The sequence below is a fragment of the Schistocerca cancellata genome, chromosome 8, assembly GCF_023864275.1.
Source record: "Schistocerca cancellata isolate TAMUIC-IGC-003103 chromosome 8, iqSchCanc2.1, whole genome shotgun sequence".
In the NCBI taxonomy this organism is placed as follows: domain Eukaryota; kingdom Metazoa; phylum Arthropoda; class Insecta; order Orthoptera; family Acrididae; genus Schistocerca; species Schistocerca cancellata.
In genome coordinates, this window is record NC_064633.1 from 237,981,336 (window position 1) to 237,995,123 (window position 13,788).

The 13,788-nt window shown below is 40.0% G+C and overlaps 1 protein-coding gene across 1 annotated transcript in view; it reads right to left on the reverse strand.

Moving 5' to 3' along the window:
• Nucleotides 1-5,613: 5,613 nt before the first annotated feature.
• Nucleotides 5,614-13,788, reverse strand: part of LOC126094830 (uncharacterized) — a 132,278-nt gene continuing 124,103 nt past the window's right edge. Inside the window, exon 4 of the mRNA XM_049909425.1 lies at nt 5,614-6,249. Coding sequence (XP_049765382.1) covers nt 6,002-6,249 — 248 coding nt within the window. The 3' untranslated portion in view covers nt 5,614-6,001. The remainder of the gene's footprint in view (nt 6,250-13,788) is intronic.

The following is a 13,788-nucleotide window of genomic DNA, read 5'->3' on the forward strand; positions in this document are numbered from 1 at the left end:
ACACCGGCCTCCCGAGCGTGTGCCCAGCGCCTCACCACTTGCAAGAAAACAATTTTTATTTATTCGGTTATTTCATTCAAACCTCTAAATTAAACCGATTATCAGACCCATGTAATTACAACTACCGTAAACGTAAGCAAAGTGAATGCTCAGATACTTCATACACTTTTAATTTGAATCATCAGAAGAGATAAATATTTAAACCTGCCTACTTTCATGAAAATTTATTGTGCTTTCCCTTTGTAATAAAGTGAAATATAAAGCTTGTGCCTACCCACTCTGCTCTCGCCTGATGCAAGCATGTACTGTAGAGCGTCGATTATCCGAAGTAATTGGGGGACATGGGTGTTCGAAAAACTGGTTTCTTCGGATAATCGAACAGTACCTGTTTATTTGCCAAAAAGAAGTAGTGTGCAGTAAATTTATTCATGAAAACAGGCATCTCTTCTAGTATTACAAAGTAGCATACAAAGGCAACTTCAGTAGGAATATATAGTATGTGGCACAGTTTATTAAACCAAAATATACACATCTATACATACATACTGCAAAATACTAACACTAATTCTTTACAGACGAATGGAAAAACTAGTAGAAGCCGACATCGGGAAAGATCAGTTAGGATTCCATAGAAATATTGGAACACGTGAGGCAATACTGACCGTACAACTTATCTTAGAAGAAAGATTAAGGAAAGGCAAACCTACGTTTCTAGCATTTGTAGACTTAGAGAAAGCTTTTGACAATGTTGACTGGAATACTCTCTCTCAAATTCTGAAGGTGGCAGGGGTAAAATACAGGGAGCGAAAAGCTATTTACAATTTGTACAGAAACCAGATGGCAGTTATAAGAGTCGAGGGACATCAAAGGGAAGCAGTGGTTGGGAAGGTGGTGAGACAGGGTAGTAGCCTCTCCCCGATGCTGTTCAATCTGTATATTGAGCAAGCAGTAAAGGAAACAAAAGAAAAATTCGGAGTACATATTAAAATCCATGGAGAAGAAATAAAAACTTTGAGGTTCACCGATGACATTGTAATTCTGTCAGAGACAGCTAAGGATTTGGAAGAACAGTTGAACGGAATGGATAGTGTCTTGAAAGGAGGATATAAGATGAACATCAACAAAAGCAAAAGAAGGATAATGGAATATAGTCGAATCAAGTCGGGTGATGCTGAGGGAATTAGATTAGGAAATGAGACAATTAAAGTAGTAAAGGAGAGGATATAAAATGTAGACTGGCTGGCAAGGAAAGCATTTCTGAAGAAGAGAAATTTGTTAACATCGAGTATAGGTTTAAGCGTCAGGAAGTCGTTTCTGAAAGTATTTGTATGGAGTGTAGCCATGTATGGAAGCGAAACATGGACGATAAATAGTTTGGACAAGAAGAGAATAGAAGCTTTCGAAACGTTGTGCTACAGAAGAATGTTGAAGATTAGATGGGTAGATCACATAACTAATGAGGAAGTATTGAATAGGATTGGGGATAAGAGAAGTTTGTGGCACAACTTGACTAGAATAAGGGACCTGTTGGTAGGACATGTTCTGAGGCATCAAGGGATCACCAGTTTAGTATTGGAGGGCAGCGTGGAGGGTAAAAATCGTAGAGGGAGACCAAGAGATGAATACACTAAGCAGATTCAGATGGATGTAGGTTGCAGTAGGTACTGGGAGATGAAGAAGCTTGCACAGGATAGAGTAGCATGGAGAGCTGCATCAAACCAGTATCAGGACTGAAGATCACAACAACAACATATACATATTACAGACGCATTTTGCATCAACAATACACACAGTATACAAAATTAACGTTTGAAAAAATCCTTTATTTTGGTCTGTCTAAGCAAACCTACACTCTTACGAGCAGCTAAGTCACGTACTTTTTTCATTACAGATATCAGAAACTGGTCACTTTCATCTTGGGCATCAAACCATCGCAAGGCAGTATCTAAACAAGTGAACGCCTCAGAAGCTGTTGGTATACTTTCATCTTCACTTTCTGGAGCACTGATTGATGAGATGCTGGCGGCGTCATCTTTATCAGTGACGACGTTTACAATCTCGCTGTCCTGCATGATTTGGTGTCCTGGGTCTGCGTCATCGATATTCACCCATTCATGAACGTCTTCTTCATCACATTCGTGTCAATCTATTTCTTTTAGCATACCGAGAATTTCGGACATATCATTCTGTTCGTCATTTTCAATCATACCTCGTAAATTTTCTTCTGTGTCCAAAATTGTATTCCTGGCTTTCTTCAAATTCTCTTCCTTTACGCTATTCCATGCTGCGCTGATCGTGTAGGATGCGTATTTCAAGTCAATATTCCTATGATTTCTTAAGAGACTTTCTTCTTCATCCTCTTCTGTTTCTAACAATAACTTACGCAACAATTCTTTCCTGTAATATCGTTTGAAAGTCTCAATAAAGTCTTGATCCATGGGCTGTAATAAGGTGGTTACGTTAGGTGGAAGAAATATTACCTTTATGAACTCGTCTTTTTCGTTTAAAATATCACATGACGGATGAGTTGGTGCATTGTCAAGGAGAAGTAGTGTTTTCTCCATCTTCCCATTCTTTAGCTGATGAGTTTTTACAGCCGGCTGGAGTGGCCGTGCGGTTCTGGGCTCTACAGTCTGGAACCGAGCGACCGCTACGGTTGCAGGTTCGAATCCTGCCTCGGGCATGGACGTGTGTGATGTCCTTAGGTTAGTTAGGTTTAATTAGTTCTAAGTTCTAGGCGACTGATGACCTCAGCAGTTAAGTCGCATAGTGCTCAGAGCCATTTGAACCATTTTTGAGTTTTTACAGAGGGTACGAAAACGTCCAGAAACCACTTCATAAAAATCGTACTATCCATCCAGGCACTCTTTTGTGAGGTGTACACAACAGGCAAGGCTGACATATTAACGTGCTTGAAACAACGCAGTTTTTTATTTTTACCAATGACGAACATAGGCAGTCGGTGACTTCCAGTAACATTAGCACAAGCCAAAGCTGTAATACGGTGCTTGCTTGTTTTAGGACCAGGTGCTGCTAATTCAAGACGTGAAACAAGAGTTTTTCTCGGTAAAGCTTTCCAGTTAAATCCAGTTTCGTCAGCATTGTAAACGTTTTCGAGAGCATGATCTTCTTCCCTTAATACGTCCCTTAGTTTGACTTTGAAAGAATCAGCTGCTGAAGAATCAGCCGACAGTTTTTCTCCCTGTATTATAAGCTCACGAATGCCGTGTCTTGACTTGAAGCGTTTTAACCAGCCCGTGCTCGCTTTAAAGTTCGAAGGCCCTCCAAGTTTTTCGTTGAACGGCGTTGCCTTCTCACACAGGGGATGATGGACGGTAGGGTGGGAGAGTAACAGGTGCGAGCGAGTACACCGTTCGGTTAAGCGGTCGTTCGGTTGACCGACGTTAGGATAGTCGATGCTCTACTGTATTGCCTTTCTCACATGCCGAGTTGGACCTTTGAGGGCTTCAACAAGTTTATACAACTCATATTTCTTCTACTTCGGCATTTGATATTTACGTTCCACTGTCACCAACATTGCATTCTCATCCGACCTATTCCAGCGGTCACATAAACGTGTCCACAACAAAAGTTTCTGCTTCGGCATTTGATCCCACAAGCACCGATGATATTTATGTTCCTCTATCGCCAACATTACTTTTCATCCGTCCCATTCCAGCGATCACGCAACCGTGTCCACAACAAGAGCAGTTCGCAGACGAACAGGAGACGAAAGCTCTGTTTGCTGCTAGCGCCGAAGCAGAGAAAAAGCGAACTTCGTCTGATGGTTCACTAAAATGCTGACAACCAGTGGAACACGAGCGGACTCCGGCGAATGGGAACCGAACTCGAACTAATGCTGTTTGCTCGCGCTCGCGTACCATTTACACCAGAAAGAATGCTTGCTAGTATGACTTCGCCTGTGTTCTCTCTGGCATAAATCCGGCTTTGCACAGACTACGGATACCGCTTTGAGTTCATTCAGTTGCACACACGTAACCTACAAACCATTAATATTATATTAACTACAGTTCAGTATTGACAGATCAATAATATTAAGGAAGTATCAGAAAGATGTGATGGACACTCTCCAAATATGTAGGGGCTCTTGTGGTCCTCAGTCCCCCTTAGCCTCCTCCTCCCCCCTCCCCCCCCCCCACTTTCACTACACATATCAATAAGTAATATTGTCATATTGTATCACCTTAATTGTATTCTGTAAGCCATTGATCACCTGACCCCCAACGCTATATCACACGTCTACAACTCATCCTCGGATCAGTCTACATGACTTGTGGGTGACAAATGAGTAGTAATCGACCTCCACATCCTCCCACCATTTTTGGTGTTCGTGCATGCCATGCCACGACGCCTTCGAAATCAAAGATATGCTGTCATTCAGTACCGTTGTCAACTACATATAGTACTGAGTCTCTATGCAGTACAGCTATGTTAAACTACTTCTCATACACCAGTCTGTAAAGGAAAGAGGATTGAATCAGTGGTATCCGACAATTTCAATTTTTATTGTAGTTTATTGGTAATAAACATAAACTGATATTATATTACATGGTTTTGTCCAAATATATAACAATCATAACGAAGTAACTTTTTAAATGATTACTGTTCCACAATCAACATCTGGGGTTCTTAGATTAGGAACAAATGGGAACGTACTAAGCAAGTTTTCTGCCTTCTCTGCTCAAGAGTTCCCTGAGTGTGTGACAAATGGCCCACATTTCTTATGAGAATGAACGACAAATGAACAACAAACTTTATATATGCCATGCTATGTAACTATTTTATTGCTGTTTTTGTAGGTACTTACTGTCATTTATCTGTATAATTATTTCTTATGTTTGTCATTCATTTAACTGCGTCTTTCATTCACCTTGTAATTGCTCTAATAGGAAACTTTCGTTGTTATTGTTACTTACTTATATATACAGGGTATCCATCTTGCATTAGTTTCTTGTACATAATGACATCTGTCGAAGTTTGTATTATTGTAATTGTTATTATTATTGTGTTAACTTTGACGACACCGATTGCATGTATAGGTTGTTCAAAGCTGAAATAAAACATTTGTATTTGTACCTGTATTTGTAAAAGTCATACATATCTATTTTCTTTAGTCCCCATGACAGCAAGGGGCAACAAACAGGGTAAGAGCAAATACTTTGCATTCCTGAGTAGGGATTCACTGCCTCACGTTCTCATGTTCAATTATGCCTTTCCTAAGGCTCAAAGAGTTCCAAATGTCACAGCTGCGATAGCCAACGCAAATGCGGTTATACTGTATTGAAAATAGCTTCACTGGTATGCCTTCAAATTTAGTAACATGTGTACCTGTACACCTTTCATGCTTTATCATTTAACAAAAAATTCACACTTGTCACTTGCTGACAACAAGTATAATAATTAATACCTTTGCAGTGTTGTGATTAATGTATAGGAAACTAAGAAAAAGAGTTATGTAACTAACGGATCTTTTTTCTTTTTGTTTTACTTTTTCTTCTGTTACAATTGATTCCTTATCAGAATAAGGACTGTTTTCAGAAAAAATGATAATTTGAGGGTATCTTTGTAAGATCTTATTTTCTAATACACCAAATGAAATGCGTGACGACTCACGTTTCTTTTTGCAGAGCATGTTGATGTCTCTATTCATATAACTATAGTGAAAAGATTATTAATCAAAATTCCATGGTAAATTAAAATTTCACTAAGAGTAAATAAATAAATTATCATTAATTATTATGTTTATGACAAGTATGTACATTATGGATCCTGGATAATAGTCGTAAAATAACTGTATTGGGTGTGGACAGTTATTCTGGTATGCTGTAGCTTCATTGACAACCTTTCAAAATAATTTTGTGTGTATCGTCCCTCTGTCTCCTAAAATTGATGGTTGATGCGCATTGGCTTGAATAACTGCCAGCGACGGAGATCCGGCGGAAAGGCGACACTGCTGTCGAGGTGGCTGCTGCGCCATCTGTTATGCACTGCAGAAAACGGATGCCGCAGGTAGCGCCGCCAAGACGGCAGCGAGCGCAACTACTAGCAGCGCCACTAAGTGCTGCCCGGACAGTGCTGTGGCAGAGTTGCAAGGTATTCCTGTGGAGCTGTAGGAGGTGCAGGCGCACGCTTCGGTGCGGTACGCGCCCTTGGTCGTCCATTCGCAGCCCGAGGTCACTGCGTTGCCGTCCAGCGTCATCTTGCCGCACAAGTACGTTACGTTCTCAACTGCAACACAGACGGGTGGCACAATAAGGCAAGGCTAACGATTCGGTGGATGAAGTGTCACACTACAAGCAACACGCTTTGAAATATACCACGTTTCCTTATTCTAACTTCAATTTCCGCCATTTTTTTCACATGAGTGCGTGAACATATTGCGATGATGAATAGAAGAAAAGCATTTTGCGCATAAAGAAACCATCACTACTGATCAACTCTAAATCACTACTCATCTGTGTAGGCAGTAAGAACACAGTGGCCTGGAAGTGCCACACTTAAGTCTTCAACAGCATTCCTTAAGCCATTGTACGATGTGTGACAGACAGTACATGTTGTACAAGAATTGTATACTGGCAGTGCGAATGGAATAAAACTGGAAAACCCATAACAGATTCCCATTACCAATGACTTTATTCGAAGGAATGCTGATTATGATAGTTTCACCCCATTTCTGACCTCTGACAGAAAAAGTGTCAACAAACTGTAATAAGCTTCGAATTTTTAAAAAATATATAAAAATGAGAGTTTAGGTAAACAAGCGCCCTGCTTCACTATCAAGTAAACACTGAATGTGCACAGCATCATCTCTCTTATTTCTGGGCATTACGGTGACAAAGAATGCAGTACTGATATCACTGAAAAGAAGACTGTAATCCACTTCAAGAAAATCGACGAGTTTCAGCACTTAATTTGTTGGTGAATGGTAGACGAGGAATATTTCCTCGGACGGTAAGATCGTGCAGTTTGAACCCCATTTATTTCATTATGCTATACAAATTCTAATGATTTAAACTTACATCACGTTGTGCTGGTTCTTTCTTATCAACAGCTATCGCTTTGTTTGTTACACAAATCGTCGTTCGACCATCCAGATTTAGGTTTTCAGTGATTTCCCTAAATTACTTAAGACAAATGCCGGGCTGTGTTCATTGAAATGTCACTATCTGTTTTCTTCCGCATTCTTCCCTAATCCGAGCTTGTGCTCTGTGTCTAATGGCCTCGATGTCGACGGGATGTTGAACCGTAATCTTCCTTCCTCCATTTTTTTTGTTACATATGGCTTTCCTTCACTTCTTAGCTTAATATCCTACATTATGTTTCTTTTTTTGTCTTTCCTTTCCGTCACAAAGCACTGGACAGAATATATTCAGATGGAAAATAAGTGAACTGAACTATTGCTTGTTGCCGTAGGAAAACGAGCGAGAAACGTGTTATATCATGTTTATAACCAGCGTCAGACATGCTCGTCACATTCAGCATTCCTCATGTCACGAAGAACGAAATTTACATGCTTCTGCATCTACGAGCGCTGTTCAGCAAAGACTGAGACAGATTTTTTTCACAAATGTTTATTATTCCATTTCAATTTTTACATGATATTTTTCAAAGTACTTTGCTCCTGCCTGAATGCACTTTTTATAGCCATTCTGTCAGGACCTTGAGAATCGCCTCTCTTTTCTTGAGCCCTGCTTCAGATTTCTCGAATCGAATGCGCCGAAGCTTAGCCTTTAGTGACGGAAATAAAAAAAAATCATAGGGTGCAATTTCGGGGCTGTAAGGCGGATGCGGTACACAGGTAATGTTGAATAGAGCCAGAAACTGCGTGACTTGATTTGCGACGTGAGGCCGCACATTGTCGTATTGAAGTCGCCACCCAGTCTGAGAAAGTTCTGCTCGTTTCCTTGCAGTGTGCTTCCGCAGTTTAGCCAGTACTGACTGGTAGTATTATGCTGTAACAGTAGCGTGAGCGGGAACGGCATGCTAGTAAATCATTCCAGTCAGTCAAAAAATGTGACCACCATCACTTTCCCTGCAGATGGAACAACTTCGGCCTTTTTTGGTGTTGGAGAACCTGTCGATTTCTACATGTGCTGGCTCGTTTACCTTTACGATCATAATGACGCTGGCATGACTCATCGCTGGTGATAATTGATTCTAGAAATGCATACGCTCCATCAGCAAAGAAACTGGGTTCTTCCCACACAGCCTTTTGTCAGGGAGCCAACAGACGTGACACCCGACGGGCACAAACAGGGGTCGTATGGAGGTGACCAAGCCATTATCCGCTGATCTTCACTGTCAGTTACACCAGCTGTGTTCATGCTGAGTTCAGTCACAGCATAAGCCTAAATATTAGGCCCACCTTGTTCAACACGGGGAAATCGCTGTTCTTTGACGTCCTTGACTACCTAAACACTGTTGCACGAAGAAGCACATCTTCACCGTACGCTTGTTGCAGCTTTTCGTAAGTTTCAGTGGCTGTCTGGTTTAAACAAACACAGAATTTTATTGAGTCGTACTGCTCCTCTCGCGTCTCCTTCAGTGCTTGGTATGTGAAATAGAAAGAGCGTGTACTAAATAGAGCGTTACTACCAACCTACTGATACCAGAGTGCTGCCACCTATGTACATTATACACAACAACTCGCTCTTTTCAAATATACATGGTACAGATGGAAACTATCAGGGAAGCTACACGAAAAAATCAATCTGCCTTTGTTGATTAGTCCTCGTAGTAGAGGTATTTTGAAGTACAAGGAGGCCTCTCTGGTACTCCGAACCTATCTCACGTTATTATTATTCATGGCACATTCAGGGGTTTACTGAGGAAAAAAAAGTAAAAATATCCAATTTTGTCGCTTTCAAAATTTACCGTTTCCAGTTCTCAATTTATTTCCTTTCCTTCATCTTCCAGTCGTGGGTGGTGCTTCGGAAGAAAGATTATTATAGTGCAATAAAAGAAGGAAAGTAAGAGGAAAACTTCATGTAGTCGCAAGTTTTTGCACAGTCGTAGGGGTGAGTGTAATGAATAACACATCGAAAATCTTAACTGGTGAGTTGTGAGCGTTGACCATCTAGGTTCAAAAACGGCTCTGAGCACTATGGGCCTTAACTTCTGAGGTCATCAGTCCCCTAGAACTTAGAACTACTTAAACCTAACTAACCTAAGAACATCACACACATTCATGCCCGAGGCAGGATTCGAATCTGCGACCGTAGCGGTCATGCGGTTCCAGACTGAAGCGCCTAGAAGCGCTCGGTCACCCCGACCATATAGGAAACCGCGGCTTCTAGCGACAACATTTCAAAGTACAAAATTAAACTACATTAAATTACCTACAAAACAGGTAATACTCATTTTTTCTCTATGACTGACAGTTGCCTCAATGCAGTGGGTGGAAAAATAGCAAATTGTTAGAAATAATGTTTTAATGGTATAAAATTAATGTATATTGTTAAATAACGTGTGTTAAGAACAGAGGTTAAATGTCCGAACCACATCTAATTACAGTAGAATATATTAAGGGATAATTTATGTTCTGTGGTGTAACAGGTTCGAAAGGCGTGGATGGAGGTTAGAAGTCTGAGGGAAAGTAGATCGCCAGATTGTGGTCCCTCCATACATCTGCAAAATAAAGAGCCAGCACGCAGTTTCCCATTCTCTCTACCGCACTGTGTCACACAAACTAACTGCAGAATGGTTCACAAAATCACACCGACCCTTCCCTGGATTACGATATAACCAAGTATGATATGTGGAAGTTTTGGTTGGTCATGGGAGAATGCACGAACAGTCGAAGTGGTTAAGGCGACCTCTCACGATAAGAGGAAAATCTGCGGTCCAGCATAAATGTTCACATGTCACTATTGGATCGTATGTCTATGCATACGATGTCAAGGAATTGACAGTCAGAATAAATTTCGAAGTTATGTAAATAATTAAGTGAAAATACATTATCATTGTTGTTCAATTGCCAAAAACATACACTGAGGTATTCAGGACACCCCTCGCCATCCTAATGCAACAAAAACGGAAATAATACGAAGCGTCAATTCTTTTAAAATTTTACATTCATATCGTTGTTGTCACATTACATGTTATACTAAGTAAACCCATTGTTGTGTAATACTGCTATTCTAACTGCTGCCCAAGTGAAATAAAAGTCTTGGAATGAGGTTATTTTCTGTAGCTGTATGTCAATAACTCAGTCTCCATTGTGTTCAAGTATGAAGGAAACGGAAGACGAAACGTATGATAAATCAGATACAGAATCATCTGATGGGTACGAAGAATTGGAACATGGAACTAATGCAGAGAAAGAATCAACGAAATGGATGAAGAACCTTCCAACTAGGAATGTAAGGACGCGTGCTCAAAGTACTATTATTCATCTACCAGATGCGAGAGATGTAACCATATGCGAAAGCGATCTTCGGGTGCTTCCTTTTGTTTTTTAATGAAGATAGGACCAATGTTCGAAAAAATATGTGAACATACTAATGGGTAGATAAGAAGCATTTCGGGGAATTCTGCCCGGAAACGAAACTCCAAAGAGACAGATGTGACTGAAATTAAGGCTTTCAACGGGTTACTTATTTTGGCAAGTTTTTACTGCACTGGAGATATGAATCTAAAGGATGTGTAGGACAAAACTGGTTTTGGAATAGAGGACATTTCACAATTAGATGAGTTTGCACCAGTCACTGTTCCTGTTCAGATGCATAGGATGTGATAGCATTCAAAACAGGCAAGAGGGAAAGAAATACATAAACCTCACGTAATAGGAAATATCTGACCCGTTCCAGGCGAAGCGTAACAAGAAATACACATTGCCTGAATATGCTGCAGCGGATGAACAGCTGGTCGCTTTCAGAGGAAAGTTTAGTTTTAGCATCCTATTGGAGAACAATCTGAAAATTCTAAAGCTCTGTGATGACAGGAGTCGGTACACACATACCATGGAGTGATACGCCGGTAAACAGCCAGCTGGACCATGCAAAATTTCAAACTCGCTATAAGATGTTTAATTCGCCTGAACAATGCAGCTGATGGGAGTGGCCGCAGTATAACGGCAGATAGCTGGTTTACAAGCTGCAGCTTCCAGAATGAAATTTTCACTCTGCAGCGGAGTATGCGCTGGTATGAAACTTCCTGGCAGATTAAAACTGTGTGCCGGATCGAGACTCGAATTCGGGACCTTTGCCTTTCGCGGGAAGCGCTCTACAAAAACAGAGAAATTTATTTATTAAAATGTTGATGGCTGTCAGTGGTAACCAAAACTGGCTGTGGCTGCTAGGGTTTTCCAAACTGTATTCTTCGTGAAGTGACTAAGTGCTCTCAGAAAAACTATTAATACGACTAACATAGCATATTTTTTCGACTTTTTGACGATACTAATTGTTCTTTAAATTTCATTATGTTTTCTGTGTTATTAATTATGATTTAAAATTGAAACAAACACTGAATAAAACAAGTTTTTCTCATTTTCTAAAATTTTATTAACTATCTACATAAACAAGGTGTTCTATCAAACTACAAGGATTCTCAAAACGTTCCATCACACCGAAAGTTTGGAAACATCAGCTCTAACCTAATGGCAGGGTATCTTTCCTACCTGGAATGTATTACTTCTTAAGTTTGGGACCAAGAGGAATGAATGACGAGGGAGTAGTGGGAGTTTAAACAATATGTCTGCAACAGAAATTTTGCAATTAATATATGTTGTCAATTTTGTTTTATAGCACTGAGAGGTGGACTTAAGACGCGAAATCTATTTAAAAGACGATGTGTTCCTCAGATAGAAAAACAATCAGATTAATCAGGGAACAGCCTGGAGTGCAAAATAAATCATGACTTTCACTGAAATGACATGGAGGTGGGCAGGACATGCAGGGAGTCAAGTGGATTTGAAATGAGCCAAGGAACTATTTCGCTAGATTCCAAGAGGCAAGAAAAGGGGAGAGGAAGATAATGTAATGAAAGTTTGGTAGATGAATTCAAAAACAAATAGAAACAACGTGGATGCTTAAGATTCAAGACACACTTGAAAAAGTCTAGAGATATTTATACATCAGTGAATGCAAATGCCTAATGACGATGATGGTGATCTTGGTAGATAAAAAGTCATGTGTATAAACAATGCAAAAATATACCCTGCCAAACCAAAAAGTTAGTCTCGAGCAATAGAAAAAAGAGGTGTTTAAATTGTGGTTTTAATGCTTCAGTTGTTCCACAGAGTTCCCCGACTTAAGTATAATGAACAGAACCTTCATACAACCAGATGAAACTGTCAGAAAAGTTATTTTTTGGGATATTGTCCAGGTCACGTGACACATTGATCTGAATGTCAGTTATGTTGTGAAACCGTTTGCCCTTTATGTGAATTTACACACTTTTCTTGTTGTAGCAGTTTTGCGCTGATAAAACCAACTCTCACCTGTTTCACTTTTAATCTGCCAGGAAGTTTCAAGCTGAAGCTTGTTTAAAGAGCTGCTTAAAAGGAAACTTTCTTAGACCGAAAATGTTCGTAAAAATGAAACAGAAGTTCCTCCTGAATTTCTGAACCTGAAGTAAATAGTAGCTTATTTGGATTTCAAAAGGATTTGACAATCGTCTGGTACGTGCCAAAAAAGAAAAAGCAAGTGAGACCTCTTTCATCTGTGCACTTCAATAACAAAATAGATGAGAGCACAAGAGGGAAAAGGAAACCTGAAATCAACACAAAGTACTATTCCACAAAACTTAAGTCGATACATTGGATGAAAGTGCGCCACCCACTCCACATCAAGAAAAACGAGACTGTGCAATATCTTTCCGTGTCCTCGATATTTCTGGAATAAATCTTCAAACAGCATTTACCATAAATAAAGAGACCAATAATATGGCTAGAAAACCGTTCTTACGAGAACTAAGTTTACACCCAATACAACAAGCTATGCACAAGGCTGCAACTGCATTTTTGCCTAAGTCCATCAAACGAAAAGTAGCCAAGATGATAGCACAAGAAGACAAAAATCAAGAACCTTCACCAGTAAGACCAAGGCTTGCAAACAGAAATGTAGGCCATGAAAGGAACAAGAAGAGAAGAAGTATAAAGCGCCCAAGAAGTAAAGAAGTTGTGGGGCCGTAGAACCACTGGCTCTATCCCCACCCCCTTCCCCCAATAACATCGTTGCCCTACCACAACAAGAACAACTGTGTCTTTGCCAGTCAGTTCGCTGTTGTACGCTCTCCATGGTACACGCATTGTCTATACGCTGCGAGAATGAAAGTATTCTTAGTAAGTTAAGGGAATGCGAGTGATTGTTTATCGTCGTAATTGCCACGCCTACTCACCAATACCTACAACGTGGAAACAAAAAATTTCTGTGTGAATTGAAAAAAAAATGTGTCTGAGTCATATGGTTACAACAGGTAATGATTGTTTCGATAAATAGCATGTTTCTGATTCGGAAAAAAATACAAAACTGTGTAGAAAACGCAGTACAGTGTAACGTTATTTAGGCTTTAAAGTTATGTGGCATTTCCAACATCCCGCGCTAGTACCAAGATTGTAACTGTCCATATGGGTTAAACTGGAAAACAAAGAAAAAAGTATTAATTGTTGACATATAAACCATCTTTGTTTCGTGGACAGCTTTGTATTGTTTACCTGTACTGTAGATAAACTTCAACAGTGAACGGAAGAACGCAGACCACGTTTGAAAGTAGGCCTGAAAGTAAATTGTAATGAGTCTATGATAATGTACAATTAAAGCATCGAAT